Source organism: Podarcis bocagei, assembly GCF_964188305.1.
Source record: "Podarcis bocagei genome assembly, chromosome: 11".
Lineage (NCBI taxonomy): Eukaryota > Metazoa > Chordata > Lepidosauria > Squamata > Lacertidae > Podarcis > Podarcis bocagei.
Genome location: NC_138136.1, coordinates 38,645,663 through 38,665,329, shown reverse-complemented (window position 1 = coordinate 38,665,329; position 19,667 = coordinate 38,645,663). Strand labels below are relative to the sequence as shown.

At 39.4% G+C, this 19,667-nt stretch overlaps 1 protein-coding gene across 6 annotated transcripts in view; it reads left to right on the top strand.

Moving 5' to 3' along the window:
- The window catches only part of MAST4 (microtubule associated serine/threonine kinase family member 4), a gene marked incomplete at its 5' end in the record, with an annotated part of 208,979 nt that overhangs the window by 69,086 nt on the left and 120,226 nt on the right, over positions 1–19,667 (top strand). For 5 of the 6 annotated variants that reach the window (XM_081212591.1, XM_081212590.1, XM_081212588.1 and 2 more), the window contains one exon: positions 7,439–7,470. The exons of the other annotated variant lie outside the window; for it this stretch is intronic. In XM_081212591.1, coding sequence (XP_081068717.1) covers positions 7,439–7,470 — 32 coding nt within the window. The remainder of the gene's footprint in view (positions 1–7,438; positions 7,471–19,667) is intronic. 6 annotated transcript variants of the gene reach the window in all.

Sequence of the window (19,667 nt, the reverse complement as noted above, 5' to 3'; positions counted from 1 at the left end):
GGTTATAATACAAGAACAATATTTTGATTTTGGATAAAGCAGACTAGAAAATGTTTGTTTTGAAGTGCCAAGTAAGTCAGATTGAATGCAATAGTCTGTACTTTGGCCTTTGTCAATTCCAGGGTTTTTGCTTTTGTTTGTGCCTCTGTAATTGATAAAGGTATAATTAGTGATACCACAAAAAGCTCAAAAATAACAAGTAGGAAAATGAATTTTCCCAGTTTGTCATGTCCAAAGGTATTCAGAGAAAAACTACCTTGAACTGAAGTGCATCCTCTGCTCATTATCAAATCAATAATATGAGGTTTTGTGATGATTTTAATCTCTCTGCAATTTGCATTCCTCATGCTAGATGCTCAAAATCAGCAGCCATTTTTTGGCACATGCACAGAAGTTAATTACTCTAACCGCTTACTCTTAATAAAACTGTGATTGACTAGAATGTCTGAAAAATGGGACAATGATTTACAGAACAATATCTTGGCTACAGTCCCGACAAACCAATTAGCCCAGCTAGGTCTGGCCCAGTAATGTGGCAGAATGAGGCTGTTTTATTGGGTGGCATATATGGAGGGCAATTTGCACCCGTGGATCCCCTATCCATTTAATTATTGTACACTCAGTGAAGCAAGGCTTTCTGCCACCTTCTCCTGTGACAGAGGAAGCTGGCTATGCTTTGTCTCCATGGTCAGAGACAGTTTGCTTCTGAATAAATAAAAAATAAAAAATGAATACCAGTTGCTAGAAACCACAGGTAAGGGAGTTTGCTCTTGGAGGATGCTGAACTACATGAGCCCTTGGCCTGGCCCAGAAAACTCTAATGCTCTTAAGAATGTGTGCACTGCCACTTTAGTTCATTACTGTGGCTAGAAAGGTTTCCAAAATTTTTTGTTCAGCCTAAACATAGAATGAAAAAACAACAACCATGGCTGAAAAACATGGCTGTATGGTTCATGCTTAAAAATGAAGATATCTAAAGGCTGCAGTCCTATCCATCAAGGATGGCGAAGTGTAGCTTTTATACTATAGTTTCCATCATTCCTCACTGTTGGCCATGGTGAATGGGACTGGATAGGAGCTGGAGTCCATAAGCTTCTCCCTCCCTGCTATACATGCTGACCTGGAAATAAATGTCATTGACAGGGACCTGAGTATGCTGCAAATGTATCTTCACTGTAATAATGACCACTTTGTGAAATACAAACACATGAGTTGTATGTATTGAACATTCCTTCTTCTCTCCTCCTCCCTCCAATTCTGCTCTGAATTTTCCCCAAACGCCCTGGAGCAGATTTGCAGGGTGTGTGTGTGTGTGTGTGTGTGTGCGCGCATGCACACATGGGAGACAAAAGAGAGAGAGAAAGTTATTTTACATGAATTGTTCTGCTTCTGCAGTGACTGTGTTGGATTCAACCCATGATTCTGAATTGAATTTATTATTAGTAGCATACAAAAATGTCAAACACAATTGAGGTTCTTTATAACAATTAAAAATATATAGAGACTCGTCACAGCAATTGCATTGGATACTTAGCAGTTTTGTACTTGCATTATTAATTGCTTCATTTTTTTTTAACCCAGTGTGTTAGAGATCAGTCACTACTGTGGATTGACTGGTTTCCGGGGTCTAGGGCTTTGAGGCTTTCCTAGCCTCCTAGGCTTTTGCTTCTCATAGGACACATAGGCAAGCATACAGACACACCTCAGGTGAGACAAAAAACTCAAGATGCCCCAGGTGGATAAATAAGTCTCTGCAACTGAGTAAACTTGCCTGGAAAAACTGAAATCCTTACTTAAAGCTGGGTTGTTTACACATGCATTAATTTGAGTACAGAGTAACTTTTCTTCCTTTAGTTGTTTGAGGAATTGTAGAGCTTGAAAGCCTATACATTTTTACCAGTAGAGTTGTTCTCACAAAAGATACATTCTCACCTACTTGTTGCTCTTTGTTGGGAAATAAACATGGCCATGATGTTCTGTAGATTGCCCATGAGCAGCAGATTACTTTTGTTACGGTGATGTGTGTGGTAGAATAAGGACCTGAAAGTAGAATAGCTTTTGTTTTACTTTTTATAAAGCCCTAATTATTTCACAAATGTGACATGTGAGAAATTTCCTGGAGTATATTTAGGTAACTGTGAAAATGCATTAGGATTACTTCAATATTTGAAAACACTGCCACAAAATCTGAAAGTAGATTTATTCTAAAAGCTTCCCCATATCTACAACATTAGCCAACTCTTTAGCAGTTTATGAACATTGTAGCTTTTATTGATTTCAGGGAATAGGACCCAGCAACAAACAACAAAAGTCGATGGCACCTCTTTGCTTCCATATAGAGGTGTCCAGATCAATATTTTGAATTTACAGTAATTTACTGGTAATGGGTAAACAAATGGACAAAATTTCTGTATTGTGGGTATGGCTAGGCATATGTTCTTTTCATCTATACTCTGTTGTAGGTCAAAGTCTTTGTTCCTGCAGCTGGAAATGCAGCTGGATACTGAAATTATGTGCATATCCATGATGTTCTGAAATGTGTCATATGTTAAGGAACACTGAACAGGTTTCATTTATTATAGAATGTATTGAGTGTTCAAGGCTGTTTAAAACCAAAAAACTACTTGTGCTTTTAATACCGTTCAGAGTTTTGCTTGTTCTTTTGGTGTACATTTGTCAAGCTGCCTGGCTTTCAGACCTCAAGGATTTCCCTCTATATAGCGGTCTCTCTCTCTCTCTCTCTCTCTCTCTCTCTCTCTCTCTCTCTCTCTCACACACACACACACACACACACAAAGGTGGGGAAAAGAAAATAGTGTGGAACTGGTAAAAATAAATGAGAAACTTTTGATAATGAATGCTGATATGCTTCATGTGTACAGTTCTACCCTATTCTGCCCTATATTAATCATATGCAGCACTGTTTCCATTACAGTGCAGTTTGTCTTCCACCCAAAACTATTTTGTGTGTCTCATTGACTGCTGTGGTGAAATTACACACCTCAAGTAATTTATGAAAGTAATTATGTAACTTATGTGAATTATGTTGTCATTATGTTATTTCATTTCATTCATTTCAATGAAAAGGAAATAATGCAAATGGGGAGGGGGAAGGATTAATTTATGTTTTGTTTGCAGACAGCAACAAAAGTGAATACTGATCATATTTACTGGGTTGATTTCCATTACAGACATGGGATGAATAAGTTGCAGATAGGTAGCCGTGTTGGTCTGCCATAGTCAAAATAAAAAAAATCCTTCCAGTAGCACCTTAAAGACCAACTAAGTTAGTTCTTGGTATGAGCTTTCGTGAAGAAGTGTGCATGCACACGAAAGCTCATACCAAGAACTAACTTAGTTGGTCTTTAAGGTGCTACTGGAAGGAATTTTTTTTATGGGATGAATAAGTGAACATTGGCAGTTTCTACTTCCATTTCTTGGAATTCTCCAACATCTCTAGTATACTGTTGTTGGCATCTGTCTTGGGAGACATGGGAGTGTGCCTCAGGGGGTGAAGTCAGACCAGTGCATTAGCAGCACTGAAGTGACCTCTCTTGGGCGCAAGCCTGGGCAGTGTGTATGGAGGTCCTGGGCTGCGCAGATGACAAGACACCACTCTTGACCTCCCTGACGTGGTCCAAAGGAAAGCAGAGCAATATGTTTGGCACCAGCTTGGCTGCAGGAGTTGCCAGGTTGAGGCATACAAGACCCCATCCAACCATCTTAGAAACTCCACTCTGGATTTGTGTAGGGTTTACTCCTCAGCCTTTTCTTCTTCTGAAGATATCCGAGGTTTAGGATCAGAGGCTACCTTGCCAGGTTGATTAGCCCCATTTGCCCCTAACTTCCCTCCACAGCACACGCAGAAACTGCCTTCTTAGCTATTTGACCCACTATTGGTCTCATCTGCTCAATCCACCAGAGCCTGTCTTCGCATACAGGGGAAGTACCTTACTCAACAAAGGGTTGAAACTCATCAACTACCCTTACTTGGTTTATCTTACCAGTCAAAACCGTTTCCTAGAGTGTGGCCACTGTTGCATGCCGACAGCTTCTAGGAGCCACAAGTGAGAACTGAGTGCAGGGTGGAGACCAAAAGTGGACAAACCACCCCAGAAGGAGCACAATGTGTCCCACACCAGACGTAGAGCCCCTCCCCTCACACCCCATGCACCCCTCTAGTATATAGTGACATTCAAATCAATACAGAAAAGCAAATTACATAAATAGGAGAGTGTTCAAAATTTCAGGAGGGCTCTACAATTACAACATGATTTCTATAGTTCTCTTCAGTAGGTTGGTCTGCCAATCTATTCACTAAGTTTGTAATTGTAAGCAGGCACAAACTCCACAGTTCATTGCTAACAAGGCTTTTTAAATGGTTAATGCAGCGAAGAACTACTGAAACAGTTATGCATATTTCCCTCCGCTACATCAAGGTTTTTAAAAATCCTCTTAATATTACATGAAATTATTTACATATAATGAGAGGAAAAACTTGGATAGCAAGATAAAAAATGATGTTGCATTCAGAGAGCCAGATTGTGGTAACATTTCTGTACTTTTGTTACCCAAAGATTATGTCATGCAACACTAAGAGGAAATTTGGGTGTGGCCAGGCATAAAAATTGTTAGCAGTGAGCCTACTGTGAAATGTATTTCTAGTGCTTTGAACAGAAGTACAATTTTATCCCATCAGATTGAGCTTGGGAGGAAACATATTAATCCTGTTTTGTAGCTAACAGGAATATATGCCCTGTGCTGGATGACTGGCCTTTGTGACAATCAGAAAGTTGCTTCCTTTTGAACTTCTTAACATTAAATAAACCTGATTTTTAATTATGGTGCTGAATAAACATTTAATCAGATCAAGGTACTTGAGGTCTGCCTCCCCCCATGGCATAATGGGTGGCATTCAACTAAGTCGTACTCAGATTAGACTGTACAACTGTGATGAAATAATGTAACAATTGTGAAAAATTCTTGCAGCTTTCCCATATCCTCTTTATTAGCACTATATGCTTTTTACTGAATAGGTATACTTTTTAAAATATAATTAAAAATAAATATGAAAAATAAAATATATGTTTAGTTTTGTTTAAATTTATGCACCTTGGTTATTATTCCCTTCTTCATGTGTGAAAGATGCCTATACAGGAAGAAACTCCAGTTGGTTCAGCCATAATACAGGGAACAATATATGAGTACTTAGATGGGAAATAATAGTTTAGCACAGAATTGGATTATTCACGTATGATTCATGTCATCATGATGCAAGTGGATCATGTCAAAGTCAGCCCATAGGGTGGGGATGAGATGAAGATCTGGCCTACTAGGGCGAAACATTTTCCCACCCCGGTGTAGAGCTACACATCATAATATATTAAATTTCTTCTAATATTGTATTTACAAATAAGCGATTAAGTAGAGGGAACTTTATTGTATATGGAAGTAAATAGTTCCTTTGTATGAACTCTCAGTGTTCACTGGTGATGTAGACCTCTAAATGATAGGTGTGTTGAAATATGAAATGAAAAGTATGATAAAATCCTATAATTTGTTTTATTTGCTTAATTTTGGAAGAAGCCTAAGAAAAACATTATTCTAACTATAACCTGCTTTAAAACTTCATTGGGACTAGCTCAAAACTAATTCTTTCTCTCGGGATCATACCAAATCGTTTCTTTCTCTGGACCACCTTCCCAAACCCTTGATACTAACACTCATCCATATACCTTTGTTCTCCTGCTTCTCCTCACTGGTTATCTTGTTTCAATTTAGATTTGAGGGTAGATGAGTTTTCCTTGGTGGACATATGTTAAATAACATGACAGTGGAGGTGGAAGAGAAATATGAGGCTGAACAAATCAGGGTGAGGAGAGGGGAGAACATTCTCTTCTGACTAACCCCAAAACAGACCTCATTAGTATGTGGCACCACAAGAAATGTTACATTTGTGCAAAATCCCTTTGTAGGAAATCCTTGTGTTTCTCAGAACACGGGTAAAAGTTTATTACGGTAAGTTCCAACATTTCTAGGTTAAAAGCAACAACCCATAGACCATCAGCATGCACTTAAAAGTAAATAGTGCAATGCAAAAGAAAAAAGAATTGGATGGTGGTGGTTTGCAGGAAAATAAATAAATTCAGGCATTAATTCTTTATAAGATGGGAACTGGGAATCCTTCATTTATATACAGTAGAGTATGAAAAGAGGGAAGGAAATTGACATTTGTTGCTGTTTGAGTGTATTGAATGCTTTCAAGCGTACAATAACTCAGCATTTATTTTTGATATTCTGAACTATAATGCATAAATGAAAAATATGAAGAAATAGAATTAAAAATAGAACTTAGAAAGAAACTTTACCAGTGTATTGTTAGTTTGCTCTTTCTGACGTGTTTTATTTTAGTTTATGTTTAAGTAGCATTTGCTGTGCTGGAATTCAAATGAGGTGTATGTTTGTGCATAATAACTTTAAGGTGAGAAAACTTACTTTTTAGAACTGCCACAAATTGCCAATGTATCATGATGACACTCTTGTTTTAAATGATACATTTGATGTTGAATTCAGGTTTTGAGATTCAACAAAGATGAGCAAATATACTTAAAATGTGGCTTCAGCAACAAGAAGAGCTATACATTTTCTCTCACTGTGCTACAAGCTTATATTGCGTGAATGTTAAATATATAGTCTTAGATCCTGGCCTTTTGCTTTTGCTAGTGTGAGCATCCCTGGATTGGAGTTCCATCCGGGTGATGCTCCTGCTGGTGGGGGGGGGGATCATACTTTGCCAATTCACCCTCTCCCCTGCAGTCCCTTGCAACCTCCAGAAATCTCCTCTGAAGAGTTAGAAGCCGCTGTGGAGTACTGTGGAACAGATACAGGGGGAAATAGATGAAAATTACCCCAACTCTTCTTCCCTCCTCTGGATTGGGTGGAAAGAACTTTTCTGCCATGGACAGTTTAGTTGGGCTTCAGTCCTGCATTAAGGGTTTAAATAAAGTATATAATGTTTTGTAAGGACCCATTTTACATGCCATAAAGGTGAGTCTGACTGAAAACTGCCTGGGCTCTATTTTATTATTAACAGAAAACTGCCTGTTTCCTGGTAATTAGATGCCAATAATTTTCAAGTTAACTATGCAGTTGCTGCTCCCCCCAAAGATTTGGCATTGAGTGGGATTTCTGATTGCAGAATTAAGTACTAGAGTTTCATATACTGTATAACAAAATAAGAGGCAATCACTTCAGGCAATTTTCAACTTTGAAATATTAAATAGTGCACAAAGAACTAATGTATTTTTAAAAACATAAATCTTAGTCTAGAATAAGATGTCTGAACCATTCATATGTGGCATTTTAGGTAAATGATTGAAAAATATTCTTATTGTATGCTTAGAATTCATTTTATAATTACCTTTTTCTTCATTTGCAGAAGGAACTGAGCCTTCCAAGAAGGGGAAGTTTGTAAGTAGTTGAAATTTCTTCTTTTTATTTTGTTCAATGCGCTCTGCATAGGGCTTGACAGTTTTTCAATATGTCTTCCTTCTCTCAGTGGCCAGTGAAATGAAGGTTAAGTGTGGCACTTGATTGTGCACAAAAAAGCTAACATTGTAAACCAATGTGCCATGTCCTTGTACTTCACTGAATGTTTCTTCTGGTATTGGTTAATAGTTTATAGTAGGAAATCATTATGAAAGAATTCTGGGTATCAATAAGGCTATCAATTAAAAATACATTAGAAATAAATCAAGTATAGGATATGTTCCTTTGGACTCGTTATGTTTGGAATTTCGAAAAATAGCTGAGAGAGATACATGTACATAGATGGATTCAATTTTACTTTAATATTGATGCCAAAAATAAAGTAGCTTAAAAATTAAATTAATGCCAAGCGAGGCTAGCTAATATAATATTTAAAGAATCAAGGTATGGATTGTTAGAGCCTTGTAAGCATTTATTTGTATTGGTTTGGAAAATTAATGAGTTAAATATACAGACACCTCATGGTTAAGAATTGCATTGGGTAAATTTGTGTGTCTTGACTTTATTTGTCTAACTGCACAAGTCTAGGCATGTTTATTCAGAAGTAAGTCCCACTTTGTTCAAAAAGTTCAGTAAGCCACACTTTGTTAAATGCCATGTAAGTGCATAGAATTGCAGTCAAAGTACATTTTAAGCAGTTAATTTTTAAGGCCTGTGTTACTTTTTGTGCTTTTAAGTTGTATATTTTTCTTTACAATGCTTGGATAAAATGGATGACTGTGGTCTGAATGGGTCTCTCTATTTTTAATTTTGATTTTTGTTGCTGTTTTTAAGCCAGTAGTGAATCTTCTTTGGGAAGCTAGAGGCTGCAAATTTTCTTTTCCCCTAGTTCCTCAAATGTAGTGATGAGGGGGAATAGCACCTCCCCCCCACTGGTGCCTGCTGTTTCCTGCCCCAAGCTCCACCTAGGAGGTACTGGTGGTTTTTAAAGAAAATGACAGCCAGCAGCTGACTTGAAGGGTTCCAGAGAATATAAAGAGGGACTTATGAGAAATTCCACAAATCTTCAATGTACTTTCATGATTTCCTTGTTTTAAAACATATAAATGATGTTGGATTCAGGTTTAGATCAGTTTTTCAGGAACTTCTGACAGCTTGTTCTAAAACACACAGGTCTCGTTGAGCACTCCTGTCCCCAAGGCTTTGGTGTTTCTTTGTATTGTCCTGTGCAGGGGCACACTGTGCAGTGTATCCCGTTCTGCCACTTGAGGCAAAGCAGGAAGTGCCGCCTTGCCTTGCTGCCACTGGAACTGCTTCTTCTCCCTCACTACCTCCTTCGCTACTGGCGGAGAAGCAGCACCAGCAAGATTTCACATGATTTCTGGCAAAATTTTAGCCAAAATCAGCACTGATGCTGGCACCACTTCCATGCTGCTAGACCAGGTAACCCGTGGGGTGGTTGCCTTGGGGACTGGTGCCTAAATGGCAGAACTGGCTCTGGTCTCATGTAGGCAACCTCAGCAATATATACAGTTCTCAGGAGCCTTAAAAGCCAGGTTTTGGTGAATTTTTTACCATATAAATAGAGGGCATATTTGAAGGTGCAGTCAAAAGTGTTCACAGAAAACTGGAGGTCAGAAAATGCAAGTGAAAACAAAACTAAAATTGCTTGTCAGCTTAGCTCTGATGTATATTGCCTCCTTGTGCATTATACATAATTTCTCAAGTTATGATGGGTATGTTCTCTTTAAAAAAAAGTTGAGGACCACCATTAATAGTTGTCTATTTTTGTTTTGAAACAGACAACTTTACCCACTATTTATTGTATTAATAATGAGAACATGTAGTCTTCATATTTTTTGTTTTTGCTTTAAGTGCCACATATCTTGCATTGGACTAAAAAGGTTGAGAACTGCATGTACTTTTCAGAAATAGAAGCAGAACCAAGCTGTTGCTGTAATTAACATTTGAAGTTGAATGTTATGAGTGTGGGAACAAAATAATTTCTGACAAGGAAATCCTTTTCAATATTATGGCTTTGGAACATTGTAACATCACATTTATTAACTGAAGACGTAACTTTGATACTATCCTTGCAATGAGTTTACTTTTATATGTTGGAAGCTCTTCTGTGCATCTGGGTAAAAACTATTGTGGGAATAGTAGAGTTTACTTAACAAATATGGTAGAGGGTTTTGGAATAGAATTGTACCAGTGTTTTTTGGGTTTTTTTGGTTTCAACATATTATCAGACTTATTTATCTTTTACTGAATCTCATTTTAATGAAATATGGCAAACCATAATCTGTGAAAATTTTGCATGAGACCATTTTATTCTATTATCTCAATCAGTTTTCACACATAGAAAAATCAGGCTGTTGCAGGTTTTCCACATAATGATCATAAACCTCATTATGTGTTGGATGGAAAGCCAATATTATGGCTTTGGAACATTGTAACATCACATTTATTAACTGAAGACGTAACTTTGATACTATCCTTGCAATGAGTTTACTTTTATATGTTGGAAGCTCTTCTGTGCATCTGGGTAAAAACTATTGTGGGAATAGTAGAGTTTACTTAACAAATATGGTAGAGGGTTTTGGAATAGAATTGTACCAGTGTTTTTTGGGTTTTTTTGGTTTCAACATATTATCAGACTTATTTATCTTTTACTGAATCTCATTTTAATGAAATATGGCAAACCATAATCTGTGAAAATTTTGCATGAGACCATTTTATTCTATTATCTCAATCAGTTTTCACACATAGAAAAATCAGGCTGTTGCAGGTTTTCCACATAATGATCATAAACCTCATTATGTGTTGGATGGAAAGCAGCTGATACCATCAGATGAGGTGCTGAACAGAAGACTCCAAATGCATACAACTTAATAGGAATTGTTAAGCTTCTTTTTGCTTGAGGCTCATTCTGACAGGTTTCCCAGAAGTTGATAAGGGTTTGTAATTGGCCTGTTTATCAGTGATTTTGAGTGTGGATTATTGGATTACCTTGGGGAAGAAGAGATAAAGGTAGGAAATAGAATGAAATCCTCCCACTACAGCCAAACAATAAAAGAACAATGGGACAGTATTACATTTTTTATGCAGAAGTCTGTATTTTTCTATTGTTAACTTTGTTCAACTCTACAGATTTAATATCTGATTTTAGATTTGTGTCACAGTGGAAAAAATGTGGTTAGAGACAATTGCCCAAACTGCATTGCATGCCTGTTTGAAATTGCAATATTGGCCCAACAGTGTTGAATAGGTTTGTGATAATAGTCTAGGAGAATTAGTCATTAGCAGGGAGTACCTGCATGTGGCGCTGTGGGTTAAACCACAGAGCCTAGGACTTGCCGATCAGAAGGTCAGCGGTTCGAATCCCCGTGATGGGGTGAGCGCCCGTTGCTCGGTCCCTGCTCCTGCCAACCTAGCAGTTCAAAAGCACATCAAAGTGCAAGTAGATAGGTATTGCTCCGGCAGGTACTGCTCTGGCAGGAAGGTAAACGGCGTTTCCGTGCGCTGCTCTGGTTTTCCAGAAGCAGCTTAGTCATGATGGCCACATGACCCGGAAGCTGTCTGTGGACAAACGCCGGCTCCCTCGGCCAATAAAGCGAGATGAGCGCCGCAACCCCAGAGCCAGTCACGACTGGACCTAATGGTCAGGGGTCCCTTTACCTTTACCTTTAAAGGTAAAGGTACCCCTGCCCGTACGGGCCAGTCTTGCCAGACTCTAGGGTTGTGCGCTCATCTCACTCTATTGGCCGGGAGCCAGCGCTGTCCGCAGACACTTCCGGGTCATGTGGCCAGCGTGACAAGCTGTATCTGGCGAGCCAGTGCAGCACACGGAACGTTGTTTACCTTCCCGCTGGTAAGCGGTCCCTATTTATCTACTTGCACCCGGGGGTGCTTTCGAACTGCTAGGTTGGCAGGGACCGAACGACGGGAGCGCACCCCGCCGTGAGGATTCGAACCGCCGACCATGCGATCGGCAAGTCCTAGGCGCTGAGGTTTTACCCACTGTACCACCCGCGTCACCTTTACCTTTACCTGCATGTAACTGTACTGCTTGCTTTACAAATAGTAAGGAAGTAGCAAAAGCAGCAAGTACTGTTTTCAGAATCATCAGCTGTGTAACATAGAATTTGCCTTTTCTTTTAGAGATTAGGCAGCCAGTAACATCTCTTACGTGGGACATGGGTGGCGTTGTGGTCTAAACCACAGAGCCTAGGGCTTGCCGATCAGAAGGTCAGGGTGAGCTCCCGTTGCTCGGTCCCTGCTCCTGCCAACCTAGCAGTTCGAAAGCATGTCATAGTCCAAGTAGATGAATAGGTACTGCTCCGGTGGGAAGGTAAACGGCGTTTCCATGCACTGCTCTGGTTCGCCAGTAGTGGCTTAGTCACCCAGAAGCTGTATGCCAGCTCCCTCGGCCAATAAAGCGAGATGAGCGCCACAACCTCAGAGTCGTCCGTGACTAGACCTAAAGGGACCTAATGGGGTCCCTTTACCTTTACCTAACATCTCTTACAGTTGATTGACTGTTCTTAAGTCCATGCAATTTTGCACAGAAGCTTCACTACTCTTAGTCTTTAACGAGATGAGGCCAGCCCTTTGGCAAGCACTTTTAATTTGTAATACGTTGGGGATAGTAAAGGATAACATCAGTTTCACTTTCAGCGAGCTTCTTATGCAAAGTCCTTGATTGGATTTTGAGAGGAAGTAGGGGAAAATAAACTTGAAATCATGCCCCAGCGAGTGGAAGGATGGAGGATGGGGAGCATGAAATAGGGATAAAGCCTGAGTAGGACACAAACTGAGGAGAGTGGCCAGTTAAAGGAGAAGAGAATGAAAGAGGGTGGCAATGTAATAGTAACAGATAGGTAGCCGTGTTGGTCTGCCATAGTCAAAATAAAAAAATTCCTTCCTGTAGCACCTTAAAGACCAACTAAGTTAGTTCTTGGTATAAGCTTTCGTGTGCATGCACACTTCTTAGTGTGCATGCACACGAAAGCTTATACCAAGAACTAACTTAGTTGGTCTTTAAGGTCTTTAAGGTGCTACAGGAAGGAATGTAATAGTAGTGAATGCAGAAGTCTTTGGAGAGGAAGACAGAATAGGATTACCAGACTGGAAGGGGCCTTTGTCACTTAAAAAGCTTTGTTGATTCTGTCAGTATCAACATCATATTGCAGAGCTCCTTTCAATCATGTAATGCTAAAATGTAGCATCAGAAATACCAGAAGAGAGCTTCTGTACCAGATGACCTTCCTGCTACAGTATTAGTGAAGGAGAAAAAAGGAAGAATGTGAATTCTGTTTGGTGTGTGATTAAGAAGCCCCTCAGCCATCTTCCCCATCCTCTGCTTACCTACTCTCTCTGTGTTCCTTTGGCACACAGTTCTTCTCTTAGGAGACTGGTGTGCTGACAAGTCCTATACATGCTTGACCCTCTCATTCCTAATTTTGACATTCCTAATTTGCTGCTTCCAGCAGGCGCTTGTTTGGAGATGGAGCCTGCCCTGGTTGTTTCTATTGCAGCATTTTTTGGTTGTGGATTATGTGGACACCTGAATGAATAATGGGAATATTTCTTGCTGCAATAGCAGTACTACCTCTTAGCATGAAACACAATGTGTCAAAAATTGTGCCTGCTTTTGAGCACTATTGTCTGGAAATAAATTGTTCTTTAGAGTAACAGGATATGATCTAGGGAATGCAAATCAACATGTCAGAAATTCCTATCAACCTGAAAAGGGCAGCTGAGAAGCCAAAGAAAGAACACAGTGGATTTTTAGTGCACATTCTATATTTCTCACTTCACCTCTTCCTTTGTGCAGCATATGTGTTCCTGGAGAAGCGTATCATTATTAAAAGAAAAGAATACCCTGCAGGTAAAAGGTCTCTAGCAATCACTAACAAGACCCAATAGATGAACCTGACAAAATTGGGCGGAAACAGCAAGCAGGAAGAAGTCAGAAAGAAATAAAGCGGACCACCTGCCAATCTTATTTTATGTGTTGCTTCAGTGATGTTTTTTTCAGTCTCTTTGTATATCTGGTAGACTGCTTCTCTTCATATAGTTTTTGTCTTGTCCTATGCCCTGACCTGTTGATCCTGCATTTTTTAAATGTTAGTCTTTTCATTCTTTGGCTCAGAAATAGGGAACAATGGAGCAAGAGCCTGTGGAGATTTAGATAGGAGAAAATGATAGAGAAGAAATTGCCCTAAATCAAAGAACATTTTAAGTGGGTTTAATTGTTTTCATGATGAATGCGATTACACGTCATAGGTAAACTGAATTTGGTATAATAAAACATGCTTTACTATATGCAGAATTATTTTTTTGTAAGGAACAAATATTTATGTACCCTTGACCTTTCCAAGATCCAGCTCATAATTCTCATCTGTTGTACATGGATTTTATAGAAGCACAAGTTCCTGTATGGTTAAATCAAACAGGTAAAACTGCACCCATAATTATAAAACTAAAACACTAAAGAAAATTCAGAAGATTGGCAGGGTGCAGGAGAGCAAAAATCTGTAGGACCTAGCATTGACAATATGACATGTTAGGCACCAGGTGAGCTTTTCTGTGGAGATGTTCAACTGATGGGGTGCTATAGTTGAAATAACACTCTCCTGTCATCATCCTTCTCACTTCTGGCTATCTTAATTATATGAGAGAACCCCAGTATCTGAGGCTTTGGTAATTCAGGGTTCCCTCTCACTAACTACCAGTAGTTAGTTGGTAACATGCATTACACATCTATGTGATTTGTAGGAGGTTGTAGCAAAGGGAGTTCTCTTCCTATGTTATTTCCATATTCTGTTGTATTTTTATTTACTATTTTCATTGTTTTGATTAATCACCTTTTATGGTTTGGATTGTTTGTGGTAGAAAAGTGGGATGCAGAGTTTAAAATGTAAAGAAATGTAGGGATGTAGGAGTAGCATTTTGTGGATAGGAATATTCAGTGTTACTAATTTTGGAATTATAAGATCTGTAGAGGAACAAGCCTTGCCTGAAGCATCATGACTTCCGCAAAGGGAAGGTCAGACTCATCAGACCCTTTGGAACTCTTTGAGAGTGTCGATTTAAAAGCAATATACTTTTTGTGTATACAAGCATTTGCAAAAGTTACTATAGTTAAAACTTCTTGTTTATCTGTCTTCATTTTTTTTAATTGCTGCTGAAAGACTTTGGTAATATCTAGTATTAAGGACTGAAGCAGTTTTGAGGGAAATGTCATTATGTTATTTTTGTATAAATCTGTAAGGCAAATGAAATAATTGAATGTAGAGGCAGCCCTAAACATGGAAAAGGTTACACCCAGGGCAAAAAGCTTTGACACTGTGCAACAATGATAGTTCCTGTTAGGGCTAACAAATATTGACTAGCCTTCTCATCTCCATTCACAGCTTCCTTCTGATTTGTGCCTCTGCTCCTCCCTAACCTCTTCTCAAACATTGATAGAAGCAAGTTAGTTTAAGCTACTAAATTTAGAATAATTACTGTTGTAGCTTTTTGACAACTATTGAGCAGAAACATCCTTTGCCTTCTAAACAATTGGTCTGTGCTGCTCTAATGCCTCTACTGTGGCCACATATAATTGCTTTCGAGCCTGATTCTGTAGCAACCTGGATAAGAGTTAAGGTGAGAGAAGATACTGGTCCATGGAAACCATAAATGGTTGGTTTGACTAGTAAGCAAAGCCAAGCGGTTTGAGCCTTTGAATCTACTCCTGGCTTGGCTTCCTCTGTGCTGGAATTCCAATTTCTAGATAATGTTTCTTTACCTTAAACATTTGCAGTATATCTCCTCATATTGGAATGTGACACATTTTTATTGTCTTGGATGACACGTGTGCAAAATTTCAGATTTCTGGTTCATGTAGAACTTTACACTAACAACTTTGATACCCCATGAGTTAGTAAGGTTAAAATGTCTTTAGGTATGCATTGTGTATTTCTTACTCTTTTCTTGGATTTCCTGTTCTTTTATGCTTGTTTGAAAGCCATAAGTTTAGCTGTGAATATAACTGGAAATTTCACAGTCCTATCTCACATTATTTAAATATAGGTTCTTTCATTGCTTTCAAAGTTGACGTTAGTTGTCTCATTGAAAAGTTAAAAGTCTAACTTGAAACCACACAGATCTTTTTAAGCATTTGCCATTCCTTTAAAAATAATCAGATCCCAGCAGCTTCATTTCAGCACTATTCTTTAATGGTTCAATGGCACCTCAGTAGGAGCCTGTCAATTGAGAGCCTGCCAATTCTAGCTGGCTGCCAGGGACTAAAAACTTTGATTGCAAACTTGCTGAATCTGACATTACACTAGAGAATAAAACAGAATGTACTCTAAAGCATTTCGGTAAATGACATCACCTGAAATTTCTATGTACAAATAAGAATGAAGTGCTTCTAGCAAAATGGAAAACTAAATTTCTTCTTGAGCCTTTTCCATGAATATTTTAAACGTATTTGGTGTCCATTTGACACCAGACCTACCATATGCAGGTAGTTCTAGATTACTTTGATTTTTTACATCTTTAGTAACTAGAACTTAAGTTTATTCTCCTCTGTATATTGTCTCAAAGAAGTCAATTTTAAGAGGAAATGTAGTAGATAGGTAGCCGTGTTGGTCTGCCATAGTCAAAATAAAAAAATTCCTTCCAGTAGCACCTTAAAGACCAACTAAGTTTGTTCTTGGTATGAGCTTTCGTGTGCATGCACACTTCTTCAGATACACTGGATACTTAGCAGTGTATCTGAAGAAGTGTGCATGCACACGAAAGCTCATACCAAGAACAAACTTAGTTGGTCTTTAAGGTGCTACTGGAAGGAATTTTTTTATTTTGAAGAGGAAATGTGATAGACTGGACTTAGATAGCAGGAGTTCAGAGTACCCAGATTATTAGTTTACTTGGGACACGACATTTCTGATGTATTGCTATCTTCGGAGGCAGGGGGGGGGGGGTCATCATCAGGCTGTTGTTTCTGGACCCAATTCATGTTGCTGGTTTTGACTTCTAAACCGTTTGACTATGATTATCTCAGGGAATATCTGTTCTTGTATAGGTCCCTCTCCTAGTTTTGCGATACACTTATACCTTTAAATGTCAGGACACATTCTGGAAAAGCATTCCCCCCCCCCCCAGAGTTAAGGAAAGAATAACGTTATTGTTCCTGATGTGGGTCCCCCCCCCAATGTTATTGACTTCAGACAGTCAGCATTCCATGCCCACTAAGCATGTTCAGTGTTCACTTGGACTGTCTTTGGAGCCCTATCTCTTCTTTGCACCCCACTCCTTTAAAAAAAATGATTATTCTTTTGTACTGCTGCAAACTTTTTTGTGTGTGAATATTTTATTAGTTGAATATAAGAACAACATATAATCAAATACAAGCAATCAAATACAGCCATAGCCGCGCGCAGCCCCTCCAGCCAGGAGAGGTTGCGCGTGGCTAAAGAGGAAGCCAAGACGCTGTCTTGGCTTCTTTGCTCTTTGGGGCTGGGGGGGGGGAATAATATTTTTTTTCTTGATTTTCCCCTCTAATAACTAGGTGCGCCTTATAGTCTGGTGCACCTTATGGAGCGAAAAATACGGTAGATGGGCTGCTCCTTTGGCTGGTTGATATAATGATATGGTAACCTTGGCCTTTTATTCTGGTGTATAAATTTTAGAAGCATGTTTTGCCAATTTTGTAAATTTTTTGTCTTCTGGTAGCTATTGGTAAGACTCCAAAGAGATAGAGGAGGTGCAGCAGCACCATCATTTTTATAGTGACGATTCGGCCCAACCATGACAGTGAACCCTTGCTCCAAGTTTTCAATTTTTGTCTAAAATTAAGCTTTTCCAAATTTTGAAGGTTCCTGGGGATAATAACTCCTAAATATTTAAAATATTTCTGACAAAGTTTTATTCCAGTGGAGCGCTGAAGTTGTAGTTATACTTCAGGTGGCATATGAATGCATAGCAGGTCTGATTTGCTATAGTTAACACAAAAACCAGAGACCTTTCTGTAAGCAACAGGAATTTTCATTACAGCTGGGAGGCTTGTTCCAGGGCGAGACCAGACTACTCTGCCCATTAATTTGTATTCCAGACACCTAGGGTCTCCCCTAAGTGCTAGAGCCAAGGGTTCCATGGCCAGGGCAAAAAGAAGGAGCGACAATGGGCAGCCCTGCTTCGTGCCCTGGCCCATCAATATAGGCTCTGAGTGTATACCACTTATCAAAATATTTGTGGTGCAATCCTGATATAAGGTAGTCAGCAGTGCAGTAAATGGGGCTCCCATGCCAAAACCTCACAAGGTTTCAAAAAGAAAATTCCATTCAAGACGGTCAAATGCCTTCATTGCATCCAACATAAGGATGGCTGTCGGTGCCAGTTGGTTTGATCCCCAGTATATTGCATTGAGGATCCTCCTAACTGGGGTAGTTATTGACCTTTGCCTAATAAAACCTGTCTGATCCGAATGTATATAATTCGTTACAATCGTCGCTAACCTGTGTGTAATAATGTTTGTAAGTAATTTTAAATCAACATTTATTAATGAGATAGGCCTATAGGATTCAACCGACTCCAGGTCTTTATTTGGTTTTGGTAGCACTACGATGTGTGTGTTTTTCCAAGTTCCAGGTATCAGGCCATGATCCTCTATACAGTGGTGCCTCGCAAGACGAAAATAATCCGTTCCGCGATTCTCTTCGTCTAGCGTTTTTTTCGTCTTGCGAAGCAACCCTATTAGCGGCTTAGCGGATTAGCGCTATTAGCGGTTTAGCGGCTATTAAAGGCTTAGCGGCTTAGCAGCTAAAAGGCTATTAGCAGCTTAGCGGCTTAGAAAAAGGGGAGGAAGCAGAAAAAATCGCAAGACTCGCAAGACATTTTCGTCTTGCGAAGCAAGCCCATAGGGAAATTCGTCTTGCGAAGCGCATCGAAAAATGGAAAACCCTTTCGTCTAGCGGGTTTTTCGTCTTGCGAGGCATTCATCTTGCGGGGCACCACTGTATCTCTAAATAATTCCAGCAAAAATGGGGCCACAAGTTCAGAAAAGGTTTTATAAAAATAGCTAGTAAACCCATCTGGTTCAGGTGCCTTAAATGATTTTGTCTTTTTTATACTAGCTAATATTTCCTCGATAGGGACGCGGGTGGCATTGTGGGTAAAACCTCAGCGCCTAGGACTTGCCAATCGCGGTTCGAATCCCCACGGCGGGGTGCGCTCCTGTTGCTCGGTCCCAGCGCCTGCCAACCTAGCAGTTCGAAAGCACCCCCGGGTGCAAGTAGATAAATAGGGACCGCTTACTAGTGGGAAGGTAAACGGCGTTTCCGTGTGCTGCTCTGGCTCGCCAGAGCAGCTTCGTCACGCTGGCCACGTGACCCGGAAGTGTCTGTGGACAGCGCTGGCTCCCGGCCTCTAGAGTGAGATGAGCGCACAACCCTAGAGTCTGTCAACACTGGCCTGTACGGGCAGGGGTACCTTTACCTTTACCTAATATTTCTTCAAGTGAGAAGGTTTGATTTAAGTAAGTTGCATGCTCTTCTGTTAATTTTGGAATGTTAACTGTGGTCAGAAATTCCTGAATGGCATTTAGCGATGGTGTTCCAGAAGTGTCTAAGGTCTTATAGAATGCATGAAAGGCTTGGTTAATTTTAAGTTTATCATGTATTATTTCGCCTTTGCCTGTTTTTATTGAGTGGATTGTTCTGTTTAATTTACGTTACTTTAGTTGGTTTATTAAATTCGTAGTATTGTTGATTTAAATATTGAAGGGATGTTATTATTTTTGGTATTTCTAACATGTCTAATTCTTTCCTTTTCCAAATTAATTTGAGATACACTCTGTTACTGCATGTTATTTTATGTTTTTCTTCTAATTCTTTTATTTTTTTCTAATTGGAGATGAATACTTGATTTCCTTTTTTTGATTCTACTCCTCTCACTGATTAATGTTCCTCTAATTACTGTATCCCAAATTAAAGATGGGTTATATAATCCTGTATCATTGATCTTAAAAAATTCTGGTATCTCTTTTTGCAACCGTTTGAGAACCAGCTGATCTTGCAGTAGCCATGGGTCAAGTCTCCATACTGGGTTCCTTGGGTATCCTTCTCTCAGCAGTTCAGCAATAACCATAGCATGGTCAGAGACTTCTCCTGCTTTGATCTCTG